Source organism: Emys orbicularis, chromosome 25 (assembly GCF_028017835.1).
Source record: "Emys orbicularis isolate rEmyOrb1 chromosome 25, rEmyOrb1.hap1, whole genome shotgun sequence".
Lineage (NCBI taxonomy): Eukaryota > Metazoa > Chordata > Testudines > Emydidae > Emys > Emys orbicularis.
In genome coordinates this window covers 12,071,074-12,098,604 of record NC_088707.1, presented here as the reverse complement: position 1 = coordinate 12,098,604, position 27,531 = coordinate 12,071,074, and the positions used below count along the sequence as shown (strand labels likewise).

Genomic DNA, 27,531 nt, shown 5'->3' with positions numbered 1-27,531 from the left:
CGGCGCTCTCGGGACGGAAGGGGAGGGGGCTGCCCAGCAGGGGCGGGGGCTTCAGCGGGAATTTTCCATCGTGTCAGCATCAGGGGCTTTAAACAAACACAAACATCCCCTGAGATGGGATCAAAATCACCCCCCCACACACCCGGCAGACACCTGTGGACATGGCCCCCCAGAACTCTCCCAACCTGATAAGACTCTCCCCTCAGAGTCACCCCCCGCCCTCAAGACAGATTCCCTTGTGCCCCACATAGACCCTTCCCCCAAGATGTCTCTCCCCCCACACACATGGTCCTGGTGGGTTCCATGCTCCCATCTCCCCCTCCTTTGCCATCTACAACACACACAGACCTCTCCAGCCCATGGACTCCCCCACCCATAAAGTTGTAGGGACTGGAGTTGTGTGTGGGTGCATCACACCTACCTGAGCCGCAGGGGGCGCTGTACTCAGCCTCTGTGTGTTCACCTGTAACAGCAAGGGATGTAAGGAATGGAGGAGAGACCCAGTGGGGGGATGAGAACCCCTCCCCCAATCCCACACAGGCAGAGTCTGTTACCCCATGTGACGACGTGGTGGAGTTTCTTGTTTTCCTTGTTTCCTATGGGGGGATTCGCTTGGTTTTCCTATGGTTGGCGTGCAGAGGGGGTGGGACTCAGTTTCTCTAGGTGTTACGGGTTTAACGAGGTGATGGGAGAGAGAGTTTGTGGTTACAGAGGACCAGCGAGGGAACTTGGGACCTCAGACACTGGCGGGGAGAATGGAGACCCCAGCGACTGGTGACCTGGTGACCCGGAGGCTCAGCTCAGGAGTCACAGCCAGTTCTGGCCAGTGGGAGGAAAATGGGCTGTGAAGAGAGGACCCGGTGACCTGACCAGCCAGTTCCAGCCAGAGGGGGCCAGAGGACAGAAGAAAGAAGAGGAGGCCCAGGAGACCCTGTTTACGACCCTGTTTACCTGGAGAGAAGAAAATGGACAGAGGCAGGGTTTGGGGCCAGTGATATCAGAGGCCTGGCTGGGAATCAGGGGGACTCGGGGCTGGAGAGGGGGAGCAGGCAGAGCCCACCTGGATGCAGGGGAGACTGGGATGTGCTGTGCTGAGGGAGACCAGGCCTGAGGCCCTGAGAGTTTCCTGTGCTGTGTTCAACGCTCAATAAACCCTCCTGTTTTACGCTGGCTGAGAGTCACTACGGTCTAGGTAGAACAGGGTTGCATCAACCCCTTTGGGGGGTGGAGGCCCCAGATGTCCAGAGTGAGTGGACTCCCCAAAGGGGCCCACAACGAGAAACAGGTGTGCTAAGGCTCAGAGAGGTGCGGCTCTAGGAGGTGGAGGGGCCTAACCCCGAGAGAGAGTGGACCCCCGAGAAGGGCTGTCTCACTGAAAGGGGCACCCCCCCATGGACTCCCTGGGGCCAAGAGTGGGCACAATCTGTGAGTCCGTGACACCCCAGTCCCAGGGGATCACTGCTGTAGGTCTGAGCCCTAGAAGGGAGTGGGAGGTCACCCCCAGCTATCTGAGAGGGGCTGTGCGCTCTCTCCCATCCCCTATCTCCAACTAAGTCAGACGGGCCCAGCAATCACCACTGAGTCGCCCCTCAAAACGCTCATGGAAACCGTCCTGCCACCTCCTGGCCCAGCACAAAGGGTTCTGGGGGCGTCTGAGGAGCTGGATGGCAGGGGAAACGTGGGGGGCCCTGAAGGGGTGGGACTCCCCAGCTCCCGCTGGGACGGCCCCAGTTACACCAGCCGCACCATCCCCAGTAGCCTGACAAGCACCCAGCTCCCGTGTCCCTTGCAGTGAGCGACCCCACAGATCGAACCTGGGAAGGCTCTGACCTGAGTGGGATTTATGGAAATGGGGCACTTGGCACCTCGGGAGATTTCAGTGACCCCACGCCCTGAGCGTGACACAGAGCCCACGAGAACAGCTGTAATGGGGGCGGAGCCAGCGCAGGACATGCCCACCCAGCCACTGACTGTGACACAGAGCCTAGAGTAGCTGTAATGGGGGCGGGTCCTGGGCGGGACTCACCCGTCTCGTAGTAATCATACAGTCTCACTGGGGCTGCTCTGAGATTCTTCACCGGGAAATCCTGCTCCAGGGAGAAGGTGAAACTCGCCGCCTCCTTTGTCAGCTACCGAGAGAGCGACAGAGCGAGCGCCTGGGCTGAACGTCTGCACTGGCAGCTTGAACCCCCTCCTCCCCGAGGCTTGCACTGACCCAGTCGCTTCCTTCTGCCCCTGCAGCCTGGAGCAGTGAGAAAATGCTACCCCTGAATCCCTGTTCCACCCCCCTGCAAAATGTGACCCCGTTTCATCACATTCAGGGCCCAGCTCCAGCCCCCCAACCCTGAGCTCCCCGTCGCTCCGTTCACAGCCCTCGCTGGGGTTTGGCTGAGTCTGGTCCCATCTCCCCGTCCTTTCTGGAAACGGGTCACTTGGAACCAGGGGAGATTTCAGTAACCCCATGCCGTGCGTGTGACACAGAGCCCACGAGAGCAACCGTAATGGGGGTGGAGCCAGGGCAGGACACGCCCTCCCCATTCACACCAGGCCCCCGGAGCCCCGAGCCGCCCGCACTCACCTGGTCCAGATAGAGCATCACCTGGTCGTTCTGCACCTCCAGCCTCTTCACCAAACGCTGCTTCTCCAGCTAGGAGCAGAGGGAGGAAACGGCTGAGCCAGGAACAGAGGGGCTGGGGCCGGAGTCACTGCTCTGCTGGGGCTGGAACATGGGGCACCAAACGCCCCCGTGGCCGAGGGGCCTGGCTGCCACCCCCCATGCCAGTCACACCTGAGCACTGGGTGTCTGCTGGGGGAGGGGCGGGAGTCTAGACATGGGCGTTGTGTCGTAGGGAGAGCTAAGCAGGGTCCGGACCTGCTCAGTGACTGGATGGGAGACCCAGGGCTGCACAGTGCCCCACGGCAGGGGGCAGGGCTCTGCAGGGGGAGCTCCCCCTGGGGGTCAGAGCTGCAATCTGTGCTCTCCTGGAGGTCTGGGCTCTCCCCCATGGATCAGCCCCTGGTTTCATGCTGTGTGACTGGCCCGGCCTGTTCTCCTCCCTGGGAAGCTCACCTGCCGCAGGGAGCTCTTGACGGGGGTGTAGCCGGACGGCAGCTTGGCCTCGATGATGGCCATGTTGGAGGCTGGGCGCTCCCCGCTGTACCTGCGACAGGAGCCGTGCGCTGAGCTCGGGGTTTGCCCTGGATACAGACCCAGGGGGATGGAGGGGGAGGGGAGGCCTCCCGTCTTCTCGGCCCTGCAGGCGTCTCTAATGTCCTCTGCCTGCTCTGGGCTGTGAGCCCCACAAGCCTAGGGTTACCATACGTCCATATTTTCCCGGACATGTCTTGCTTTTTGGTTCTTAAATCGCCATCCGTGAGGAATTTTTAAATATCTAAAAACATCCGGGATTTTGCCATTATTATTTTTTCCCCAAGAAAGAGTTGATCATTCAAGAAAGAAAGTGAATGTTGATCACTTGAGAGAGTGCCCGCTTTTTCCCCCTAGCTCCCAGCGCTTGCACTGCGAAACAGCTGTTTCGTGCGGCTGGAAGGCAGGGGGAGGAGCGGGAATGTGGCGTGCTCAGGGGAGGAGGCAGGGCCGGGGCAGGGATTTGGGGAAGGAGTCCAATGGGGCAGGGAGGGGGCAGAGTTGGGGAGGGGACTTGGGGGAAGGGGTTGGAATGGGGGCAGGAAAGGGGCGGGGAAGGGGTGGAGTTGGGACGGGGGCGGGGGGCGCGAGCAAATACCCCCTACCCCGTGTAGTGTCCTCTTTTTTGAATGTTCAAATATGGTAACCCTGCGCTAGGCCCCGGACAGCCCTGAGCTCCCCAGGCAAGTGGCCCCGGCCCCAGGAGCTCCTTGGGAGACGACTGTCCATTAGATCAGCCCCGGGACCAGCCCTTTAGTCCCTGGCACATTCCAAGGGGCCCCTGCCTCTGCCCCGAGCCCTGTGGGGGGATGGCTCCCCCGGTGATCGATTCCTGCCCCACCCTGGCCCTGCAGTGGGGCGGCTCTGCCCCGGCCATTTCCCCGCTGCCTGGGGCCTGCCCCTGCCCCCGGGCGCTCGGACCCAGCAGGGGTGGGGGGCTGGGGCTCGTACCGGGCATGCAGCACGAGGCTGAAGTGGGATCTGGCGCTCTCGGTGCACTCCTTCGGCTCCGTCTCCACCCGCAGGTCAAAGGTCATGGCACTCTTTGGGGGCGGCACATTGTAGCGCAGAGTCAGCTGGGAGAAAAGCAAGAGGGTTGGGGCAGAGCCTGCTGCCTCCGCCACTGCAGATCAGAGCCTGGGTCCAGAGCCAGGCGCCGTGGGGCAGGGCAAGGGCACAGCCAGTCACCGCTGGGCCGGCTGGTCCTCAGGGGCTCCTGCACTCACCTGCACAAAGACACAGCCCTTGCCGCTGGCCCGCACCGTGTACTGCCCGGGGATCTCCTGCAGGGCCGCTCGCTGCAGCACCAGCCGGTTGGCGTTCTCCACGTGGAATTGCTGCCGGGCCCCGGCCTGGGAGCTCACTGTCACCGACACAGCCATGCTCGCGCTGTACGTCAGGGCCGCGTATTTGGCCTGGGCCTGCAGGGCCACCACCATGTCCTGGGGAGGAGAATCACCGAGCTGCTGTCACGCTCTGGGGAGAGGAGCCCGGCTCAGACTCACTGCAGCAGGATCGGGACCCGCCGGGGCGCTGACACTGGCACCCCGGCTCCCAGCCCCTGAGGGCAGGGGACTCTGCACCCAGGACTCCCTCTGCCAGGAAGGGCCCCAGGTCAGCTGTGGAGATGCTGCCCCCGGGGGGACTCTTGCTCCACCAGGCCCCCAGTGCTGGTTTGCCCAGAGGGCAGGGGTGTTACCTGCGTCGAGGCGAAGTCCCCGTAGAGGTTCTGCTGCTTGCTGAGCCAGCGGACGATCTGGGTGGCGGTCGCCATGTCGGCAGCAGACACGTTGGGCAGGGCGAGATAGGCCAGGAGCACATAAGCCGTCATCTCCACCTCCGCCGACGGGGCCTGGTTCCAATAGGGGCTGGGCAGGGCCTTCACCTTCCTCTGCCAGTGCAGCTGTCCCCCTAGGAGAGGGGCCAAGGGAAGGGCAGCCCCATGGCTGCAGTTACAACACAGTGGGTCACCTGTTTGCTTTCCAAAGGGGCCCCAGGGGCTTCCCAGGCCAGAGGGACTCCTGCTCCCCACTGAATGCAGCCACCTCTGGGGCAGGACACGGTAGCTGATTCACAGAACACAGCTGGGACTGAATCCTGGACCTCTGACTCGAACCCCCTGAGCCTCTGCTGTCTGAGCTAAAAGTCAAGTCCAGGTGGGTCACTGGCTGCAGGCCACCCCTAAGCCTCTGGGGCGCGGCCGCTCGGGGACAGAGGTGCTGTTAGCCGAATGGGGCCCTAACCAGGAATATTCCCCCCGCCCCCAACAAGCCCATTACAAATATTAACTGCATTAGATTCACAAACCAAAAAATATCTCAACTCCCCCACACTGACACTCTCGTAAACAGGCCACATTACATTAGTTGAACGGGTTTTGGGGGCAATACCAAACTGGAGGCCCCATGAGCTGCTTGGGGCCCTAAACAATTGTTCAATCTGCTTGTGCCTAGTGCTGCCACTGCTAGAGGGGGGCAGAGAGGCCCTGAGGGAGTGCGGGGTCCCCCAGGGCTGGGGGCAGGAGGGGAGCAGGACCCAGCTGTCGGACAGGGTTTGGAACTGACACTGGGGTCTCACCCCCCTCCACAAGGTCTTTGGGACCTCGCAGATGGGTCCTGTAACCCGAAGGCTGTTTTACCCACCTAGGGCAGGGGCCAGCACTTCTGCACCCAGCACTCCTTACCCACCTCGGAGCAGGGCAGGAGGCGACTCACACAACTTGTGGGCACAGACCAGCTGCAGCCGCCGCGCCGGGGCTTGGAGAGAAGGGACTTTTCACCTGAGCCGAGACAGGACAGAGCCGCCCGGACCATGCAGGCGGCTCCTCTCTGTGGGGGTTGGGCTGGGAGTGGCACAAACCCAAGGGCATCTGTGCAGGGAAAGGCTAGGGGAACTGGAGCTGAGGGACGGGCAGCCTCCCAGGGGTCCATGGGGGGCACACGGTGTAGACAAGGGGGCACCCAGAGACCTGCTTCCCTGTACAACCCCCTCTCCCAGAGACGGCAGGGCCTAGCTGGCCGCAAGCCCAATACAGCCTGTTCCCCTCCCAGTATTAGCAGGGCCAAGCCGAGAAGCCTTGGGCAGGGACTCCCCAGCTGGGATGTCCCCAATACAGGATGGGGGCTGGGATCCTGCGGCATCTCCCCAGGGCTCGGTTATGGCCCGTTCCCCTTGGGAGCTGCCTACACAAGGCCCTGCCCCATGGGCTCTGAGCCCATGAGACCCCGTTATGCTCCTGGCCCCGGGCGCTTTAGAGAGCTGGGTTGGGACATAGGGCTTTGCCCCTCTAGGTTCCCAGCTCTGATCCCCCCAGGCTGGCAGCGACCCAGCCTCATCCCCCTTCGCTCCGTGCGCTGGGCCCTGAGGGTTGGACTAGATGACCTCTTGAGGTCCCTTCCAACCCTGATATTCTATGAAATGGCGGGACGATCTCACTCCAGCTCTGAGGGGAGAAATGTCCCCACGACCAGAGCCCAGCGCGTCGGCCCCTCGCTGGCAGCCTCAGCAGAGACCACGGACTGACTGGGCCACGGAGACCCAGCTCCCCTTCCAGGCTGAGGAGGCTCCGGGGCAGGGGGCCCCTGGGTGGGCAGGGCCATGGGGGGCAGCTGGCCCTGCCCTGTGTCCAGAGGCCAGAAGTGAGGAGAGCACTAGAGCGAGGTGCTGCCGGTACCGGCGCTGACGCTGTGCTGGGCCAGGCTCTGCAGAAGGGCGTCCTGCAGCTCAGTGCTCCCCGCCAGCCCGAAGGCGTAGGCCAGCAGTGCCTGCGTGTAGAGGTCGCTGGTGCTCGACTCCCGGAGGCACTGGAGGGCCCTGGTCACCATGGGGTCCTGGGACAGGGGAGACACCGAACAGACTCCCCGTCAGGCTGAGACGGGCAGAGGAGACACCCTGCGCCTGGGTGTGTCCCCCGGCAACCACCCCATGGGGCCCTAATATCCCCTCCCGCCAGCCTGTCGTCACCTCCCCCGACCCATCCCCCCACCGCCACCCACAGCCTGCGCCCCACAAGCCTTGCCAGACCCATCCCCCGAGCGCTAGACACCGAACAGACTCCCCGTCAGGCTGAGCCGGCCAGAGGTGACGCCCCGTGCCTGGGCGCATCCCCAGGCAACCACCATATGCAGCCTTAACAATGTTTCACCAGGGAGGCAGCTGTCACCTTCCCCGACCCATCCACCCCCCCAACCACTACCCGTGCCCTTGGCCCATTTATAAACAGCCCACCCAAGCCTCGCCCAGATCCCCCCCAGAGCCAGACCCAGAAAAAGGCCGAGCCACTGAATCTTTCTGGTGCCCTGACCCCACTATCCCCATCCCAATATCTCCCTGACCTGCCTCCCAGTACCAACCCCTCTCCCCACCGCCCCCAACAGAACCCCAAATCCCTCCCTAGTACCAACCCCCCACAGCTCCCCTTGCTCACCCCAAACCCTTCCCTGGCACTAACTCTCCCCTCACTGTCACCAACAATCTCCAATTCCCCCCCGACTGCCGGCCCCTCCCCTGGGACAGCCGGGCTTGGCCTCACCGTGAGTGGCTGCCCCAGCTCCAGCAGCACCACCGTGATGTAAGCCGAGAGAGAGAGCTCGTCCACCACGCCACCCTGAGGGGGATGGAGACACCGGGAGCTGGCTCAGACCGAGCTGCGGGGCCTTGTTGCAAGGAGCAGGTGAGCTGCTGCCCAGGACAGGCCCATTGGGCTTGAGAAGACCCGGCTCCAGTGCTCCGAGTGGCTGGGTTTGAGTCCTGCCTCCTGCTGGGACCTGTCAGGCCAATCTTGGTCCCAAGCAGCTGCCCCAAGTCATAGCAGCCAGGGAGGCCACACTGTGGCAGTGAGTTCCACAGCTTTGTTATAGGGAGAGGCGGTAGCTGCTCCATTGTCAAGGCTGTATAAAATTTCAGTATAAAATCCTATCTGAGCGCCCTGGGAACCAGAGGCTGGGAAGTTGGTTTGAACTGACATTTGCCAGATTTCCTGTGAAGACCAGGGGGCGTTTCTGCAGAGGCTGAGGGATTCGCCCCTCACTGGGCGAGTTCCTGCTCATTAAATAGTCCCCCCGTGCGGGAATCTGGACTTTGCCTAAGATTTGTCTCCTTCTAGCTCCCAAATGGCCGGGTACAGCCCCGACCCCTCTCGTAGAGTCCCAGCTCCCTGCAAACGCCAGGGCAGTGGCAGGAATTGGGCTGTGACACAAGCTGGGTGGGAATTTCCTGCTGAAATGATTTCTCAACAGACGATGCAGTTTCCACAAAACCAAAACATTATGGGAAAACGTTACTTTTGCTGAAACGTTTTGATTTCCATTGGGAAAATGGAAACGCAAAATTCTGCTGTGGGTTGACGGGGCCCAAATCGCAGCCTCTCAGGTTGGCAACCTGAACCAAAACCTTCCACTGTGAACCGGTTCAACATTCAGCTGCACCGGCCTCATGCCCCCGTTCCCCCATGGACTTTGGCTCCTTCGGACTACATCTCCCATGATGCACTGCGGCAGCCCTTCTGACCAGCCTTCTGCTGCATGGGGAGTTGTGGGAGTCCCATGACTTCAAGGCTGGGCTAGGCCCTGCCCCTCAGGCTCTCCGTGCCAGGCAATGAGCCCGGGGTCTGCTCAGTGCCCGCAGGGAGACCGGGCTGTGCAGGAGGCAGGGGGGCTGGTCCAGGGCTGCTCCCTTGTTCGGTGCAATAACCCGCTGCCCCGGACGTTCCAGCCATTCAGATGTTGCTAAAAACCCAGGGAAATCCCCCAACCCGAAATGGGTCACAACAACCAGCTGCCATGAGGGGCCCCCACCCCTTCCCCAGCTTGTCCCCTCCTCCCCGATCCCATCAGCCCATCCCCCCAGCCTCCCACCTGCAGGGTGTGGTTCAACAGCTTCCCCACACTGCGGAAGCAGCCGGTCTTCTGCTGGCGGCGCTGCAGCCACCTTAGGGCGTCCTCTAGGTGCTTCTCGTCGATGGAGATGTAGGGTCTGGCCTGGCCAAAGGACTTGAGAACGAAGGCCGTCAGTCTGGGTGGGGAGAGACCCCGTGAGAGGGACACTCTGCAGGAGATGCTGTGGGCCAGGAGGGAGGTGCATGGGGGACGGGGCTGGGGGTCAGCATTGGGGGGGGGTGAGCAGAGCTGTCAGGGGCGCCCAGGATGGGAACAATGGAATTTGTGAGTACGACGGGCAGAGCTGTGTGGGGAGCAGGACTGGAATAGCAGTGGGGCTGGGGGTAAGAGCCCTGACTTGCCCGTGCCGTGCAGCCCCTCACCAGGTGTTGCCCTTGGCGTTGCTCTCCCCAGAGGCGCTGTAAGAGCCATCGTTGTGTTTATAGAGCAGCTCGCACTGGTAGCCTGTGGGGACAGGAGAGAGACAGCGAGTCCTGGATCTGCTTACCCCCAGGGGCTCGAATCCAGCCCCAGCCTGCACCCCGTGGGGCCCGCTAGCCCTCCCCTCCCCCACAGTGCTAAGACTCAGAGATTCCAGGGGTCAGTTTGTATAGGGGAACAGGGTTAAGGCTGAATAGGGCTGTCAGGGTTCCCCTACTCTGTACTCTGGGGTACAGATGTAGGGACCCGCATTAAAGATCCCCTAAGCTTATATTCTACCAGCTTATGTTAAAAACTTCCTCAAGGCACAAATTCCTTTCCTTGTCCTTGGACAGTATTGCTGCCACCACCAAGTGATTTACACAAAAATTCAGGAAAGGGTCACTTGTAGTCCCTATCCCCCACAAATATCCCCAAAAGCCCCTTCACCCCCTTTCCTGGGGAGGCTTGAGAATAATATAGGAACCAATTGGTTAGCAATGTGAGTACAGACCAAACCCTTTATCTTTAGGACCCTGAAAATCAATCCGGTTCTTAAAAGAAGAAGAAACGGTTACTCACCTTCTCGTAACGGTTGTTCTTCGAGATGTGTTGTTCATGTCCATTCCAAGCAGGTGTGCGCGCGCCGCGTGCACGCCAGCCGGAAGATTTTACCATAGCAGCGTCCGTAGGGTCGGCTCCGGCGCCCCCTGGAGTGGCGCCTTCATGGCGCTGTATATAGGGGCCAGCCGACCCCCCACCCCCTCAGTTCCTTCTTGCTGATACTCCGACAGAGGGGTAGGAGGGTGGGTATTGGAATGGACATGAACAACACATCTCGAAGAACAACCGTTACGAGAAGGTGAGTAACCGTTTCTTCTTCTTCGAGTGATTGTTCATGTCCATTCCAAGCAGGTGACTCACAAGCCCAAGTCTAGGTGGTGGGGTCGGAGGTCACTGCAGACTGGAAGACTGCGCAGCCAAATGCAGCATCCTCCCTGGCTTGGTGCGTAATGGCGTAGTGAGCCGTAAAGGTGTGGATTGAGGACCAGGTGGCCGCTCTGCAAATTTCCTGTGTTGGGATGTGGGCCAGGAACGCAGCTGAAGAGGCCTGCGCTCTTGTGGAGTGGGCCGTGATAGACGGGGCTGATACATTGGCCCGACTGTAGCACTCCTGGATGCAGGTTCTGATCCAAGCCGAGATCCTCTGTGACGTGACCGGGAGCCCCTTCCTACTGTCGGCCACAGCGACGAAAAGTTGGGTCGACTTCCTGAAGGGTCTCGTCCTTTCTATATAGAACGCGAGAGCCCTGCGAACATCCAGAGAATGCAGTCTGCGCTCCTTAGCCGAGGAGTGCGGTTTGGGATAAAACACAGGGAGAAAAATGTCTTGACCCATGTGAAACGGGGAAACCACCTTAGGTAGGAATGCAGGATGCGGCCTGAGCTGGACCTTGTCCTTGTGGAAGACGGTGTATGGAGGCTCGGATGTCAGAGCTCTGAGTTCCGATATCCTCCATGCTGATGTGATAGCCACCAAGAACGTGACCTTATATGAGAGGTATAACAGCGAGCATGAAGCCAGCGGCTCGAATGGGGCCCCCGTGAGGACAGACAGGACCAAATTGAGGTCCCAAGCAGGGACAGGTTGACGGATATGTGGGAACAATCTGTCAAGACCCTTAAGGAACCGTCCAACAAATGGGTTTGCAAACACTGAGGTCCCCCCCTCTCCAGGGTGGAATGCGGAGATTGCAGCAAGGTGGACTCGAATCGATGAGAGAGTTAGTCCCAGGTGTCTCAGATGTAGCAAATAGTCCAAGATGAGAGGTATCGGGGCGAGCAAGGGGCCCTGACCGTGCTGTGTAACCCAGACGGAGAAGCGCTTCCACTTGGCCAAATATGTAGACCTTGTCGACGGCTTCCTGTTGCCCAACAGGACCTGTCTGACCTGATGGGAGCATTGTAACTCCAGTGGGTTTAGCCATGGAGCATCCAAGCTGTGAGGTGGAGCGACTCCAGGTTCGGGTGAAGGAGGTGACCGCGATCCTGCGTGATCAAGTCCGGTAGTAGGGGCAACCTGAGTGGAACCCTCGTAGACATGTGTAGGAGAGACGCGTACCAATGCTGGCGTGGCCACGCAGGAGCTATGAGGATGAGTCAAGCGTGATCTCTGCGGGCCTTGAGGATCACCTTGTGAATCAAGGGAATCAGGGGGAAGGCGTAAAGAAGCCCGTCTGCCCAAGAGAGGAGAAACGCGTCTGATAGGGATCCCTGACTGCGTCCCATGAGGGAGCAGAATTGACGACACTTCCTGTTCTCGTTGGAAGCAAACAAGTCCACCCGGGGATGACCCCAGAGTCGGAAAATTGAGAGAACTACATCCCAGCGGATAGACCACTCGTGACCCTGGAATGAGTGGCTGAGAGTGTCCACGAGCGCGTTGTGCGTGCCGGGGAGGTAGGATGCTATCAGGTGAATTACGTTCTGTAAGCAAAAGTCCCATAATGCTTGGGCCTCCTGGCAAAGGGGAGAGGAGCGAGCACCACCCTGTTTGTTGATATAAAACATCGTTGGAGTATTGTCTGTGAGGACAGAAACGCACTTGCCCGCGAGCTGGGACTTGAATGCCATGCATGCGAGGCGTACCGCTCGCAATTCCCTGACATTGATGTGCGATGAACCAAAGACCTTGGGTACGGAGGTGGCCCAGATGTGCATCCCATCCCTGATCTGACGCGTCCGTTACCAAGGTCAGGGAGGGCTCTGGTTCGAGGAAAGGGACCCCCGTGCAGACCACCCGTGGGTCGAGCCACCCTTGGAGGGAGTCCAACACCGGACGGGGTAACGTCACCACTGAGTCTAGGGAGTCCCTGACTGGCCGATAAACCCTTGCCAACCAAGATTGGAGAGGGCGCAGTCTGAGCCTGGCGTGTCTGATGACAAGGGTTTATCGGCCAGTCAGGTGAATTACGTTCTGTAAGCAAAAGTCCCATAATGCTTGGGCCTCCTGGCAAAGGGGAGAGGAGCGAGCACCACCCTGTTTGTTGATATAAAACATCGTTGGAGTATTGTCTGTGAGGACAGAAACGCACTTGCCCGCGAGCTGGGACTTGAATGCCATGCATGCGAGGCGTACCGCTCGCAATTCCCTGACATTGATGTGCGATGAACCAAAGACCTTGGGTACGGAGGTGGCCCAGATGTGCATCCCATCCCTGATCTGACGCGTCCGTTACCAAGGTCAGGGAGGGCTCTGGTTCGAGGAAAGGGACCCCCGTGCAGACCACCCGTGGGTCGAGCCACCCTTGGAGGGAGTCCAACACCGGACGGGGTAACGTCACCACTGAGTCTAGGGAGTCCCTGACTGGCCGATAAACCCTTGCCAACCAAGATTGGAGAGGGCGCAGTCTGAGCCTGGCGTGTCTGATGACATAGGTACATGCTGCCATGTGCCCTAGTAATTTGAGGCAGCTTCTTACTGTGGTGGTAGGGTAACTTTGGAGGCCGAGAATGATGTTGGACAAAGTTCGGAATCTGGCCTCTGGGAGATATGCTCTGGCTTGTGTCGAGTCCAGAAGTGCTCCTATGAATTCGATTCTTTGTGTTGGAGAAAGAGTGGACTTGGCCTCGTTGAGTAAGAGGCCGAGGGAGCTGAAGGTGTGCCTGATGAAGACCACCTGAGCCTCCACGAGTGCCTTGGTCCTGCCCTTGATGAGCCAATCGTCCAGGTAAGGGAATACCTGGATCCCTTGCCTGCGGAGGAAGGTTGCCACGACTGCCATGCACTTCGTGAAGACCCTTGGGGCTGCTGATAGACCGAAGGGTAGGACCGTGAACTGTAGATGAACGTTGACGACGAGAAACCTGAGGTAACGCCTGTGGCGAGGGATTATCGCGATATGGAAGTATGCATCCTTTAAGTCGAGGGCGGCATACCAGTCTCCTGGATCCAGGGAAGGAATGATGGAGGACAGGGAGACCATGCGGAACTTGAGCTTCTTGACAAACTTGTTGAGACGCCGCAAGTCCAGAATAGGTCTGAGGCCCCCTTTTACTTTCGGTATTAGGAAATATCGAGAATAGAAGCCCTTGCCCCGTAGTTCTCGAGGCACCTCCTCCACTGCCCCTGCTGTAAGGAGGGACTGAACTTCTTGAAGGAGAAGTTGCTCGTGAGAGGGGTCCCTGAAGAGGGACGGGGAGGGGGGCTGGTGGGGCGGGAGGGAGGAAAACTGGATAGAATATCCCTCCTCTACCGTGCGAAGCACCCAAGCGTCTGACGTGATCCGGGCCCATGCACGATAGAAGGGGGACAGACGTGATGAAAAGGTAAGGTTGGGAGGATCCAGAGATCTGTCCGGTAGGCCGTCCTCGACCGAACCCTCAAAATGGTGGTCTAGGCCCCTGCGGAGGCCTTGGTTGGGCAGAAGACTGTCCGAAGGGCTGCTGTTGTTGCCTCCTCCTGCCAGTCCGCGGTCTTCTGCGCACGGCATCACCTCGATTTTGAGGTTGATATGGACGCGGGGCCTGTGGCGGCCGAAACTGCCTACGCTGAGTAACAGGGGTGTGTAGGCCTAAAGAACGGAGGGTGGTCCGCGAGTCCTTTAGGCTATGGAGCCGTTTGTCCGTCTTTTCTGAGAAAAGCGTGGGCCCTTCAAAAATAAGTCCTGTATAGTCTGTTGGACTTCATGAGGAAGGCCGGAAACTTGAAGCCAGGCTCCGCGCCTCATGACGAGACCAGTAGCCAAAGTGCGTGAGGCCGAATCGGCTGCGTCCAAGGCTGCCTGAAGGGAAGCTCGAGTAATTAATCTGCCCTCCTCGACAAGGGCCGAGAACTCGGTTTGTGAATCCTGCGGGAGGAGGTCCGTAAACCTAGACAAAGCCGAGCACGTGTTGTGTCCATACCGGCTCACTATGGCCTGCTGATTGGCAATACACAACTGTAGGCCCCCCGTTGAATAGACCTTACGTCCGAAGAGGTCCAACTTTTTAGCCTCTCTATTTTTAGGAGTGGATCCCTGAAAACGTTGTCGCTCCCTCTGGTTGGCCGCATCCACCACCAGGGAGTCCGGCGGGGGGTGCGTGTAAAGATGTTCATAGCCCTTGGTTGGGACAAAATACCGCCTCTCAGTCTTTTTGGCTATAGGGGCCAATGAGGCTGGAGTTTGCCACAAGGTGCGGGTTGTGTCCGCAATGGTTTTTGAGGGGTAGGGCCACCCTAGATGGGCCTGACGGGGCCAGGATATCAATTACCGGATCGGTGTCCACCTCGATCTGTTCCGTCTGTATCGAGAGGCTCTGGGCTGTTCAAGTAAGGAGCTGTTGGAGGAGTCTATTATCCTCTAAAGCCGGAGCAGCAGAAGTTCCCGCTACTGCCTCATCCGGAGATGAAGAGGAAGATGTTCCATATAGCTGCCCTTCATCTAGCACGTCTCCCTCTGTAAGGGCCTGCGGCACACAGTACTCCGGCTGCGCGGCCGGTGCGGGCTCAAGATGCGGCACCGCGGCCGGTACCGGGGTCGCCACCGAACGCCAAGGAGTGCTGGGCGGTGCCTGCGCTGAAGGAAGCAAAGCCCCTGTCGGTGCCGTTGTTTGACCTGGGGGTGCCGTAATGCCTTGTGGCACACTCCTGTCAGACGGCGGTGCCGGTGGCGGTGGCATTAGCGGCGGTGCCCCAGACGCTGAGGAGACGGAAGCGGTTCGTGAGCAGGGCCCGTACGCCTGACCCACCGACTGATGGTAGGCCCATGGCGTCCAGAACGGCCACTGTGGAGGTGGTTGCCACTCCTGCTGCTGATGCCACTGTGGCGGGTATGGCTGGGCACTCCTACGCGAGGACAATCTGCTCCTCGATCTGTTAGAACGGTAGGAGTCCGCCTCTGAGTCAGAAGTCTCTGAATAGGAGGACATCGGAGGAGCGGTACCCACAGTCGCCGGCTGGGGTGCTCGCGCCGGTGCCGCTACCGTGGCGCCGCGTGGAGAGTGCGGTGAGCGCATCGCCGGTTTACCCTTAGAGTGGTACTGGGGCCCGGCGGCAGCTGGAGGTTGTCTGCACCGGTGCGGCGATGCCGGCACCGGAAGGTTCAAGAGGTCTGAGGCGGCCTCGAATGCCTCAGGCGTCGATGGGAGGCGGACCTCCTCCATAATGTCTGGGGATCTATGCCATTCCGGACTCGACCTTGCCTTCTCCGGGGCGGGAGTCAACGGGATGGCCGGATGGGTCTGCGGCGCGGGTTGCCCCGTAACAATCGTGGACTGCGCCCGACCTTTAGAGTCCCCATGGGGAGATTGTTTGGTCCGCGGCCTGTTCTTTTTAGCCGGCACCGGCAAAGGAGAGCGGCATCTTGTCGAAGACGATTTCTTATGCGCCGACTCTCTGCGGTGCCGGGGTCTTGGGGCCTTGGCCTCACGACCTATCTCCGGTGCCGGGGCACTGCGCACCGAGGATGAAGTGCTGGGTGCCGGCTCTGAAGGTCCGGGATCCGATTGCGGCCGCAGTGCCGCCTCCATTAGGAGGACTTTAAGTCTCTGCTCTCTATCCTTGAGAGTCCTGGGGCGAAAAGCCCTGCAAATAGGACACCTGTCCCTTTGATGGGTCTCCCCGAGGCACCGCAAGCACGAAGAGTGTGGATCACTTTTCGGCATAAACTTCCCGCAGTCCCGACAGAGTTTGAACCCTGGGGACCCGGGCATGCCCCAGCGGGGCGACGAAAAATTGGGGAAAACCCCCCCAACTGACACCTAACTATCTAACACTAACTACTAACTAATAAACTATGTACAAGAACTATAGAACACTGCCACGATTGCTAAAGAGCAAGAGAAGTTCCAGCTACCCGTCACCGGCGGTAAGAAGGAGCTGAGGGGGTGGGGGGTTGGCTGGCCCCTATATACAGCGCCATGAAGGCGCCACTCCAGGGGGCGCCGGAGCCGACCCTACGGACGCTGCTATGGTAAAATCTTCCGGCTGGCGTGCACGCGGCGCGCACACACCTGCTTCGAATGGACATGAACAATCACTCGAAGAAGAACTTTATTATAAAGAAAAAGTAAAAGAATCACACCTGCAAAATCAGGATGGAAGGTAACTTTACAGGGGTAAATAAAAAGATTTAAAACACAGAAGATTCCCCTCTAGCTCAGCTTCACAGTTACATTTGTAGGGCTGCTACGTGGTCTTCTGTCCACACCTTCTCCTTGCACTATGCGATCGTCTCCCAAACAAGGGATGACGCCGGGTTTGGTAGGGTGGTGCTCCACACAGGTAACCCTTAAAACGTACACTTAAACTCCTACCCACCTCCTTTAGGTATAGCTTGGAGTCACCTATAGTGGAATACACATGAGCAATCACTCGAAGAAGAAAGGACAGTTACCTGTTCCGTAACTGGCGTTCTTCGAGATGTGTTGCTCAGGTGTATTCCACATCCCGCCCTCCTTCCCCTCTGTCGGAGTTGTCTGGCAAGAAGGAACGGAGGATGGGGGGACCACGCAGCCCCCTTTATGGCGCGATATATCGGCGCCACTCCAGGGGTCGCAGCAGTGCTCCCCCAGTACAGATACTGCTAAGGGAAAAACTTCCGGCACTGGTGCACGTGGCGAGCACGCACACCTATAGTGGAATACACATGGGCAATCACTCGAAGAAGAATGAAACTACCTCTGTAGTATAGGTAAATTTCACAAGCCAAAACAAAAGATAACCTAATGCATTTCCTTGCCTCACTTACAATTTTTGTAAATTTAGATGGAACATTTCAGGTATGTTTTCAGGAGTTGCTGTACCTGCCTGTTCTCTCTCTCCGTCCGGAGAGGGAACAAAACAAAGAGCCACAAACAAAACCTCCCCTCCCCCAGATTTGAAAGTATCTTCTTTCCTCACTGGTCCTTCTGGTAAGGTGCCAACTAGGTTAATTAAGCTTCTTAACCTCTTACAGGTAAAGCGATTCAGTACAGCTGCCCAGGAAGGATTTTATGCTACCTTTATCTTTATGTTTATGACAAGGGCCCTGATCCCGCAAACCCACCAGTGCCCCGACCTCGGGCTGGATCCCAACCAGCGCCCCCTAGAGGGGAAAGGGCTCATTTCCCATTTCCTGAACCCTAAGTCAAACAGTCCTTATGACCTGGGCCTCGGAACTGGTGCCCCAGAGAGGAAAGGCCAAGGATCTCATTCCCTGACCCTCAGAGTCAGCCAGGGCCCTGATCTGGGCTGGATTGGAACCCGGGCCTAGGGTGACCAGACGTCCCGATTTTATAGGGACTGTCCCGGTATTTCCTTCTTTGTCCCGCGTCCCGACCGATGTTCGGTCAGGACACTGGACAAAAAAGCAGTTTTGCCCTCCGCTCTGGCGCTCACGCCCCCCCCCTGACTCCGCCCCCTCCTTCCCCCATTGGATCCCTCCATGGAGGGAGGAGGTTAGGAGGGGGGATGGAGGGAGGAGGGTCGGGCATCTACCAGGAGCATGGGAGGGGGAGGGAAAGTTGCCGCGGCTGCCGGGGGCTAGCTGGGCATGGCCCGGGCTGCGTGCAGGCAGCAGCCGGGGCTGGCTCTGGCCCGGGTGGGCGGCGTGGACCGGGGGCGTGGGCCGCCGGAGACACACGGCGGAGAAGGGCTGCGGGGGCGAGACTTGTCCCAGGCGGGACGGCCAGCAGACAGGGGCGAGGGGCCAGTCGGGGTCCCCTGAACCCATAAACTTCCCCGCCGCTGCCGGGGAGCCCCACACCTCTCCCGCTCAGCTGCGCTCCAGCGGTTCGCCCCGCCGGGAAGGAACCGCTGGAGCGCAGCTGACCGGGAGAGGCACGGGGCTCCCTGCTGGCGGTGAGACGTGCTGCATGTGCCCAGGGCGGGCTGGGGGGCGGGAGGCTGTGCGGGGCTGGGAAAAGCCCCGGCTCCCGCCCGTTGCCCAGCCCGGAGCCCCGGGGAGCCCCTCGGGAGACCGGCCACCGCTGTGGCTCGGCTGTGCCAGCCCCGGCCCCCTGCACGCCCGTGCCGTGCCGCGCCGCCCCCGGGGTCCCCGGCTCCCATGCACCGCTGCTGCCCTGCGGCCAGCCCCGGGTTTGGGGGCTCCTGCAGCCGCTTCCCGGGGAGAGACAGCTTCGTCCCTGCCCGGTCCCGCTACAGGCTCTGCCTCCTTGCGCCCCATCCAGCCTGTGCCCTGCCCAGGGTCCCGCTGGAGCCATACGCCCTCACCCACCCGGACTTCTTTGCTTCCCAGCGCTTCCTCTTGGTCCCCCCCGATGCCCTCTTTATCCCCAGCCCCCTCTGCATCGGGGCCACCTTTTGCCCTGGGGTGGGCAGCGCGCGCCCCTGCGAAACTGCTTTTTTTTTTTTTTTTGCTCCGCCGCCATTTTTTTTGCTCCGCCCCCCGCGTCCCGATATTTCATCCCTGTGATCTGGTCACCCTACCCGGGCCCCAGAGGTGGCATGGACAGGGCCCTCGCATGGCCCCGCCATGCCCTGGGAGTGGAGGGGAAGGAGGACACTCACCGCTCTGGAGGAATCCCTGGGCCTTGTCTCTGATCTCCGGGCTCAGCTGCCCGCTCTTCTCCAGGTACTGCTGGATGTAGATGTTGGGAGTGAACTGGACCATGTTCTGTTCTCCATTGCCATCAGGCATGGCCAGCAGACGGTCTATGTTCTGCAGAGCCGTGCCCATTATGTCTCCTGGCACCAAGGGAGTTGGGGGAGCAGAGAATTACCAGGCTGCACAACAGCTGCCCTGTCCCTAACACCACGTCCCTGGAGCCCTGGCATGCGGGGGCCCAGAGCCCCCAGTTTGATTCAGGCCTAGTGGTTTACACAGATAGAATCATAGAAGATTAGGGTTGGAAGAGACCTAAGGAAGTCATCTAGTCCAACCCCCTGCTCAAAGCAGGACCAACCCCAACTAAATCATCAACCTCTAAGGAAGGAGATTCCACCACCTTCCTAGGTAACCCATTACAGTGCTTCACCACCCTCCTAGTGAAATAGTGTTTCCTAGTATCCAACCTAAACCTTCCCCACTGCAACTTGATACCATTACTCCTTGTTCCATCATCTGCCACCACAGAGAACAGCTGAGCTCCATCCTCTTTGGAACCGCCCCCACTTCAGGTAAAGTTGAATGCTGCTATCAAATCCCCCCTCACTCTTCTCTTCTGCAGACTAAAGAAGCCCAGTTCCATCAGCCTCTCCTCGTAAGTCATGAGTCCCAGGCCCCTGATCATTTTCGTTGCCCTCTGCTGGACTCTCTCCTATTTGTCCACCTCCTTTTTGTACTGGGGGTCCCAAAACTGGATGCAATACTCCAGATGTGGCCTCACCAGTGCCGAATAAAGGGGAATAATCAGTTCCCTCAATCTCCTGGCAATGCTCCTACTAATGTAGCCCAATGTGCCGTTAGCCTTCTTGGCAACAAGGGCACACTGCTGACTCATATCCAGCTTCTCGTCCACTGTCATCCCCAGGTCCTTTTCTGCAGAACTGCTACTTAGCCAGTCAGTTCCCAGCCTGTAGCAGTGCATGGGATCCTTCCATCCTTAGTGCAGGACTCTGCACTGGTCCTTGTTGAACCTCATCAGAATTCTTTTGGCCCACTCCTCCAATTTGTCTAGGTCACTCTGGACCTTATCTCTACCCTCCAGCGTATCTACCGCTCCCTCCAGCTTAATGTCATCTGCAAACTTGCTAAGGGTGCAATCCATCCCATCATCCAGATCATTAATGAAGATGTTGAACAAAACCGGCCCCAGGACTGACCCCTGGGACACTCCGCTTGATACCAGCTGCCAACTAGACATCGAGCCGTTGATCACTACCTGTTGAGCCTGACAATCTAGCCAGGTTTCTATCCACCTTATAGTCCATTCATCCAATACGTGGTGATGAATAGCCAAGACGCCAATGCCATGGCACAGCTTCATGGCATCACCGCGGGAGTCTATTGCCCCTCGCTGGGGATGAGGCCCTGGAGCACAGACTGCAGGGACCAGTCTTGCCCTGGCCCCAGATGCCCACTAGACCTCATTGGTCTTTTCCATCCATGATGCCCCGGCCTCTCTGATCAGAGCGCTGGCCCACAGAAGGCCTGGCTGGCGAAGGGCACCGGGCCCTGGCAGGGAGCGGGCAGGGGAATTCCTTACCCAGCACAGTCACGTGGGCCCGTTCGGATCCTGCCAGGACGTTCGCAGGCAGCTGCAAGTAGATTTCTTCGGACGCTGTGTAACACGAAGGCAAAGACACACCATTAAAGGCCTGTTCGGAACCTGGCCATCTCCAGCCAATCAGATCCCTCCATTCCTCACTGTTCGGGACTCTCGCCCAGTCACAGCCCCTCTCTCAATCCCAAACTCCCCCTGCCATGGCACATACGTGCCCTTGAGGACAAGGGCTGGGGGTTCTCAGCAGAGGGTCCTGCCTGTGGGACTCCGTCCCTCTCCTGGCCCCAGAGAGCCAGTGTGACGAGCTCTGCAGGGACCATCGTACACACGGGGGCCAGGCTGCAGGAGAGAGGAGCTGGCGCAACAGGGCCCCAGTGAGACTCGAGAGCAGGAGCGGACGTGCTCGAGCCTTCGGCCCATGGAAGACACTTCCATAACTGCCCACAAGTGGGTGCATCTTCCCCGGGCAGCTGGGTCTGGACCCTGTCCCAGGCAGGACATTGGCCTGGATGCCCCCTGGTCTGGCCTGGTGGCTCCTGTGCCCCTAGCTGCGCCATCCAGCGGCTCAGGCATCACTGACGTGCCGCAGCCAAGAGACGGCTCGGGCATCTCCCCATGTTAGTGACAGCCACTGAGCCCCGCACAGGCGCTGGGATCCTACCTTCCTGGCAGAGCAGGGAGCTGTGCGCCTTCTCCTCCAGGATCCCCCCTGGCTGTGGGGAAGGAGCATCAAACAGAAGGTCAGGAGAAGGGACCATGCACGTCACAGCCTGACAGGGCCTGCTGGGTCAGCCGGTGCCCCTAGCCAGGGCAGGATCATCCCCTACAGCCCGTGCTGTGGGGCTCAGGCAAATCCAGCTCTCAGCGCCCCAGCGATGGGGCTCCCGTCCCTTCCCCAGGGAGACTGTTCCCAGCCCAGCAGATCTTGCGGCTTCCTCCTCTTCAGTGCAGAGCTTCCCTCTGCTAGTTCCCTCCACCCCCTCAAGCCCTCCCGTGTGTCACACTCAGCCACCGCCCTTGGGGCTAACCCCCATCTCTGTCTGCCCCAGGACTCTCCCACCAGCTCCATGATCTCGCTGGGACGGGACCGTGTGACGGGGCAGTGCAGGTCGGGGTCCAGGACACAGACAGCGCGGTGCTGGGACATTATTTTCTGTGGCAGGACAAAGAACAATCACAAGTCCAGACTTGGCCCATGGCCCCCAGGGGGTGAGACTCAGGACCCGGATCTCCCTCTGCTCTGCCCAGAGGCCCCAACCAGACACTGACCTGGACCAGCAGGGGCTTTATCACAGTGTGCACTCTCCCCTGGGCCGGCACCACGGCCAGCTCTGTGCCGCACAGCTCCTCGGTGTGCAGAGCCTCGGTGCTGACGGTGAAGTTCACCTCCCCTGCAGAGCAAGGTGGGAGACGCCCCCGTTAGACAGACCAACACCCCTGCCTGAGGCAGAGAGGAGCCCGGGTCTGAGTGGAGGGAGGATAGTGGAAGTGGGAGGGGAGAGGGTGGTGAAGAAGGGAGAGAGAAGCAGAAAAAGAAAGAAAATAGAGAGAGAGAATGGGGTGTGAGAACTGAAGGGGGAGGGTAGCTCCCTTTTATTGACACCCAGACAGCCAGTTAGCTGTAAAGGGTTAAAAAAGTCCCGAAGATAAAGAAAAGGGCACCTAATCAAAAGAGCCAATGGGAAGGCTAGAACTTTTTAAAATTGGGAAGGAAGCTTCCCTGTGTGTCTGTGGTTGTTCTTCGGAGAGGGGGGAACAGAGCAAAGGCAGGACCATGAGTACGCTATTAGCAGCTTTAAGCCAGGTCTGAGTAATCATAAAATCATTTCTGTTTATTTTTTAAGGCTTGTGGACTCCTCTGTGCTAACCCCAGATGCTTTTGTTTGCTTGTAACCTTTAAGCTGAACCCCCAAGAGGCTACTTTGGATGCTTAATTTTTGGAATTGTTCTTTTAAAAGCTAGCAAAAACCTAAGTTCCAGATGTATTTTCTTTCTTTTTGTTTTTAATAACATTTGCCTTTTTTAAGAACAGGGTTGGATTTTTGGTGTCCTAAGAGGTTTGTGCATGTTGTTTGATTAGCTAGTAGTAACAGCTAATTTCCTTTGTTTTCTTTCTCAGCTCTTCCCTGGAGAGGGGGTGAAAGGGCTTGAGGGTACCCCACAGGGAGGAATTCCCAAGTGCTCCTTCCTGGGTCCAAGGGGGTTTTGCATTTGAGTGGTGGCAGCGTTTACCAAGCCAAGGTCAGAGAAAAGCTTCAACCTTGGGAGTTTAATACAAACCTGGAGTGGCCAGTATTAATTTTTAGAATCCTTGCGGGCCCCACTTCGGCACTCAGAGTGCCAGAGTGGGGATTTAGCCTTGACATGGTGGCAGAGTGGTGGGATCATTTTGAACCAGAAGCACAAACCTCAGGATTTTAAAAGGACACATTTTTTCTTTTGGCTGTTTGAAAGCCAGGGAGTTTTCTTTTCTTTTCTTTGGTACCTGAGGGGGAACAGGCACGTCAAAGGATTAGCCTGCAAATCCAGGAAGTCCAACAAGCAGTTTACTTTTTTTTTTTTTCTAACTTCGTGGCAACGAAATAGTTATGCTAGAGTAGGGCAGCCCTGTGCATGAGGTTGAGGTCGGGCACGGAAACCCTAGAGCAACCAGTCTACCCAAGGCGGCTCGCCACGGAGAAGACAGATCCAGATCAAGCCCAGACATCCAGCTCCATGACAGAAATGAAGGGAGGGGATGGGGGACTGGGAACTTCCCAGGAGGGAAGGGTCAGCCCTGCCCCGACCAAGATCCAGATGCAAAGCTGGAAGGATGCCCTTAACCCAGACCGAGTTTTGATTGCGTAAGACAGGGATTTCTTCCTACAGATGATGTGCTTGGAAGCAGAGGACAAAAGAGAGGCAAAGCTCTTGGAACTGGAAGCGGAGGAGCAGAGACAGGTGAAGCACATGGAGGCGGAAATGCAGGTGAGGCGCTTGGAGGCGGCGTTAGAGCTGAAGCGCTTAGAACTGGAAAGGGCTAAAATGGGCCCACCGGTAACCCTAACAGTCCTTCTCCAGGTACCGCTCCCCATGCCAAGAAATTCCCCACATACAAGGTAGCCAATGATACAGAGGCCTTCTTAAAAATTTTTGAAAGGGCCTGCCTTGGGTACAACACCAGTATATATATAGACCAGTATATGGTGGAGCTGAGGCCACAACTCAGTGGACCCTTAGCAGAGGTGGCAGCTGAAATGCCTAAAGACCACATGAACGAATACAAACTTTTTAAACGAAAGGCCTGAATTAGAATGGGGCTAACACCCGAGCATGCCTGTTGGCGATTCAGAGCCCTAAGGTGGAAACCAGATGTGGCATTTTCCCGACACGCCTACCGCATTGTAAAAAAATTGGGATGCCTGGATATCAGGAGTAAATGTTAAATCTCTGGAAGATCTGTCTCTCCTAATGCAAATGGAGCAGTTCTTAGAGGGTGTTCCTGAGGAAATAGAAAGGTACATCCTAGATGGGAAGCCCAAAACTGTAATTGAGGCGGGGGTATCGGAGCCAAATGGGTGGAGGGGGCGGAGGAGCAGAAATCTAGTAGCAATTGGTGGGGGTACCAGAAGGAACAATCTGAGACAACACCCCACCATCGGAGTCAGCCCAAGGCCCCACCTCGCAAGGAGGAGCCCTCCAAACAGCCAGGGAGACACTGGCGCACAGGTGTCAGCTATCCGCCAATCCCTGGTGGACCCTAAATTCAGCGACCCCGAGGCCCAAGTGATGGTGCAACCCTTTAAGGCCAACTCTTTTAACTTGCCTACAGCCAGGTTGCCTGTCCAGTAGAAGGGCTGGTCAGGAATATGGACTTTTTCAGTCTATGACGATTATCCCATTCCCATGCTGCTGGGAGAAGACTTAGCCAACCATATGAAGCTAACAAAAAGGGTGGGCCTGGTCACCTGCAGCCAGGCTAACCGGGCCTCCACACCTAACTCCATTCCTGAGCCTCCTACAGGGACCCAGCCAGAGGTGGTGGAACCAGACTCCAGACCAGAGTCTATGGCAGTAGTTGTAAATCCAGTTCCTGGAACCCAGCCAGAACCAGCCCAAGGATTGGAACTGGCAGAGCAGTCAGCAACAGAGTCTGTGCCTGCAACCCCATCAGAGTCAGAGAAGCCAGCACCAAAGGGCGCCACAGAGCCTGCACCTGCAGCAGCAGCTAAACCGGCACAAGACGCTCAACCGGAGCCTGAAATACCACCTAGTGCACCAGTGGAGAGCGGTTCACAGTTAACGGAAACAACCCCATCACCTGTATCGCTTCCAGTGGGACCAAGCCCAAGTCCACCACCCAGCGAGGAACTAATGTCTCCAGCATCAAGGGAGCGGTTCCAGGAAGAGCAGGAAGCAGATGAGAGATTCAAGGGAGCTTGGATGGCAGCACGGAGCGACCCACCGCCTCTCAGCTCTTCTAACGGGTCCAGGTTTGTTATAGAAGGAGGATTCCTACAAACGGAGACCCTTTTTGGTGGGCACAAGGAGGACTGACATCCTCAGAGACAGTTGGTAGTTCCAACTAAGTATAGGGAAAAGCTCTTGAGCTTAGGCCACTGGGAGGGGATGGGCAAGGACATTTCTACCTATGTCCGGTCTTGTGAGGTGTTCCAGAGGGTGGGAAAGCCCCAAGTCCAGGTCAAGGCCCCTCTCCAGCCTTCCCCATAATTGAGTTTCCATTTCAGCATGTAGCTGTGGATATTCTGGGTCCTTTCCCTATGAAGACACCCGGAGGAAAGCAGTACATACTGACCTTAATGGATTTTGCCACCCGATGGCCAGAAGCAGTAGCTCTAAGCAACACCAGAGCTAAAAGCGTGAGCCAGGCATTGGCAGACATTTTTGCCAGGGTAAGTTGGCCCTCTGACATCCTTACAGGTTTGGGAACTGACTTCCTGGCAGGGACCATGAAACATTTTTGGGAAGCTCATGGGGTGAACCACTTGGTTGCCGCCCCTTACCACCATCAAACAAATGGCCTAGTGGAGAAGTTTAATGGGACTTTGGGGGCCATGATACATACATTTGTGAATGAGCACTCCAATGATTGGGACCTGGTGTTGCAGCAGTTGCTCTTTGCCTACAGAGCTGTACCACATTCCAGTTTGGGATTTTCACCCCTTGAACTCGTTTATGGCCATGAAGTTAAGGGACCATTACAGGTGGTGAAGCAGGAATGGGAGGGGGTTACATCTTCTCCAGGAACTAACATTTTGGACTTTGTAACCAACCTGCAAAACATCCTCAAGGACTCTCTAGCCCTTGCTCGAGAAAACCTACAGGATGATCAACAAGAGCAAAAGGCTTGATATGATAAACATGCCAGAGAGTGTTCCTTCAGAGTAGGTGACCAAGTCATGGTCCTGAAAGCGCTCCAGGCCAATAAGATGGAAGCATTGTGGGAGGGGCTATTTATGGTCCGAGAGCACCTGGGAGCTGTTAATTACCTCATAGCGATTCCAGACCCTACTCTAAAACCTAAAGTATACCATGTTAATTCTCTAAAGCCCTTTTATTCCAGAGAAATCAAGGTTCTCCAGTTTACAACCCAGGGGAGAGATGACACTGAGTGGCTTGAAGGAATCTACTATAAAGGGAAAAGCAATGGTTGCGTAGAAGAGGTGAGCCTTTCCATGACCCTTGGGCATAAGCAGCGACAGCAAATTGAGGAGCTGTGCACCAGCTTCGCGCTGAAGTTTTCAGCCCCCTGGGATGGACAGAATGGGCGTACCACTCCATTGACACAGGTGATGCTCGCCCAATTAGAGCCTACTGGATGGCTCCTCAAACCAAAACCGCAATAGAAAGGGAGATCAAGGACATGTTACAGATGGGTGTATGGGCCTCTCCAGTGTATGAGTGCATGGACCTCTCCAGTGGTTCTGGTTTCCAAACCAGATGAGGAAATCCACTTTTGTGTAGACTACCGTAAGCTAAATGCTGTAACTCACCCAGAAAACTATCCAATGCCACGCACAGATGAGCTATTGGAGAAACTGGGACATTCCCAGTTCATCTCCACCATAGACTTAACTAAGGGGTACTTGCAAGTGCCGCTAGATGTCCCAGCCAAGGAAAGATCAGCCTTCATCACCCATGTAGGGTTGTATGAATTTAATATGCTCCCTTTCGGACTGCAAAATGCACCCACCACCTTTTAGAGACTGGTAGATTACCTTCTGGCTGGATTTGGGGAATTTACAGTCACCTACCTTGACGATGTGGCTATATTCTCAGATTCATGGGCAGAACACCTGGAACACCTCCAAGCAGTCTTCCAGAGCACAAGGGAGGCAGGATTAACCATTAAGGCCAAAAAGGTCAAATAGGCCTAAAAATGGTAACGTACCTTGAACATCAGGTGGGTCAAGGTACTATCAACCCTCTACAAGCTAAGGTAAATAGTATCCAAAATTGGCTGTCCCTAAGTCAAAGAAGCAGGTCCAATCCTTCTTGGGCTTGGCCAGGTATTACCGACGATTTGTACCACACTACAGCCAAATTGCCACCCCACTGACAGACCTGAGCAGAAAGAAAAACAGCCAAATGCCATTCGGTGGACTGAGAACTGTCAAAAAGCCTTTAACCAGCTTAAAGTCTGACCCTGTACTGAGGGCCCCGAACGTTCATCGTAACCACAGACGCATCTGAGCATGGTGTAGAAGCAGTTTTAATGCAGGAAGGACCAAATCAACAATTCCATCCTTTCGTGTTTCTTAGCAAAAAGCTTTCTGAGCGGGAAAGCCACTGGTCAGTCTTAGAAAAAGAATGTTATGCCATTGTGTATGCTCTGGAGAAGCCCATGCATTTGGGGATGGTGGTTCCACCTGCAGACTGACCATGCTGCTCTGAAGTGGCTTCACTCAGTCAAAGAAACTAACAAAAAACTTCTTTTTTTCA

The 27,531-nt window shown here is 57.4% G+C and overlaps 1 protein-coding gene across 1 annotated transcript; it reads right to left on the bottom strand.

Annotated features, from left to right (window-relative positions):
* Window positions 1–51: 51 nt before the first annotated feature.
* On the bottom strand, window positions 52–21,975 carry LOC135894639 (alpha-1-inhibitor 3-like). Its single transcript, XM_065422777.1, is given in 16 exon segments — window positions 52–86; window positions 422–463; window positions 2,027–2,129; window positions 2,579–2,647; window positions 3,071–3,161; window positions 4,100–4,224; window positions 4,375–4,590; window positions 4,848–5,059; window positions 6,822–6,978; window positions 7,680–7,754; window positions 9,004–9,160; window positions 9,408–9,489; window positions 18,935–19,111; window positions 20,572–20,646; window positions 21,251–21,302; window positions 21,859–21,975. Coding segments are annotated over 13 exon segments (1,533 nt in total). The 5' UTR covers window positions 19,104–19,111; window positions 20,572–20,646; window positions 21,251–21,302; window positions 21,859–21,975.
* Window positions 21,976–27,531: the final 5,556 nt, after the last annotated feature.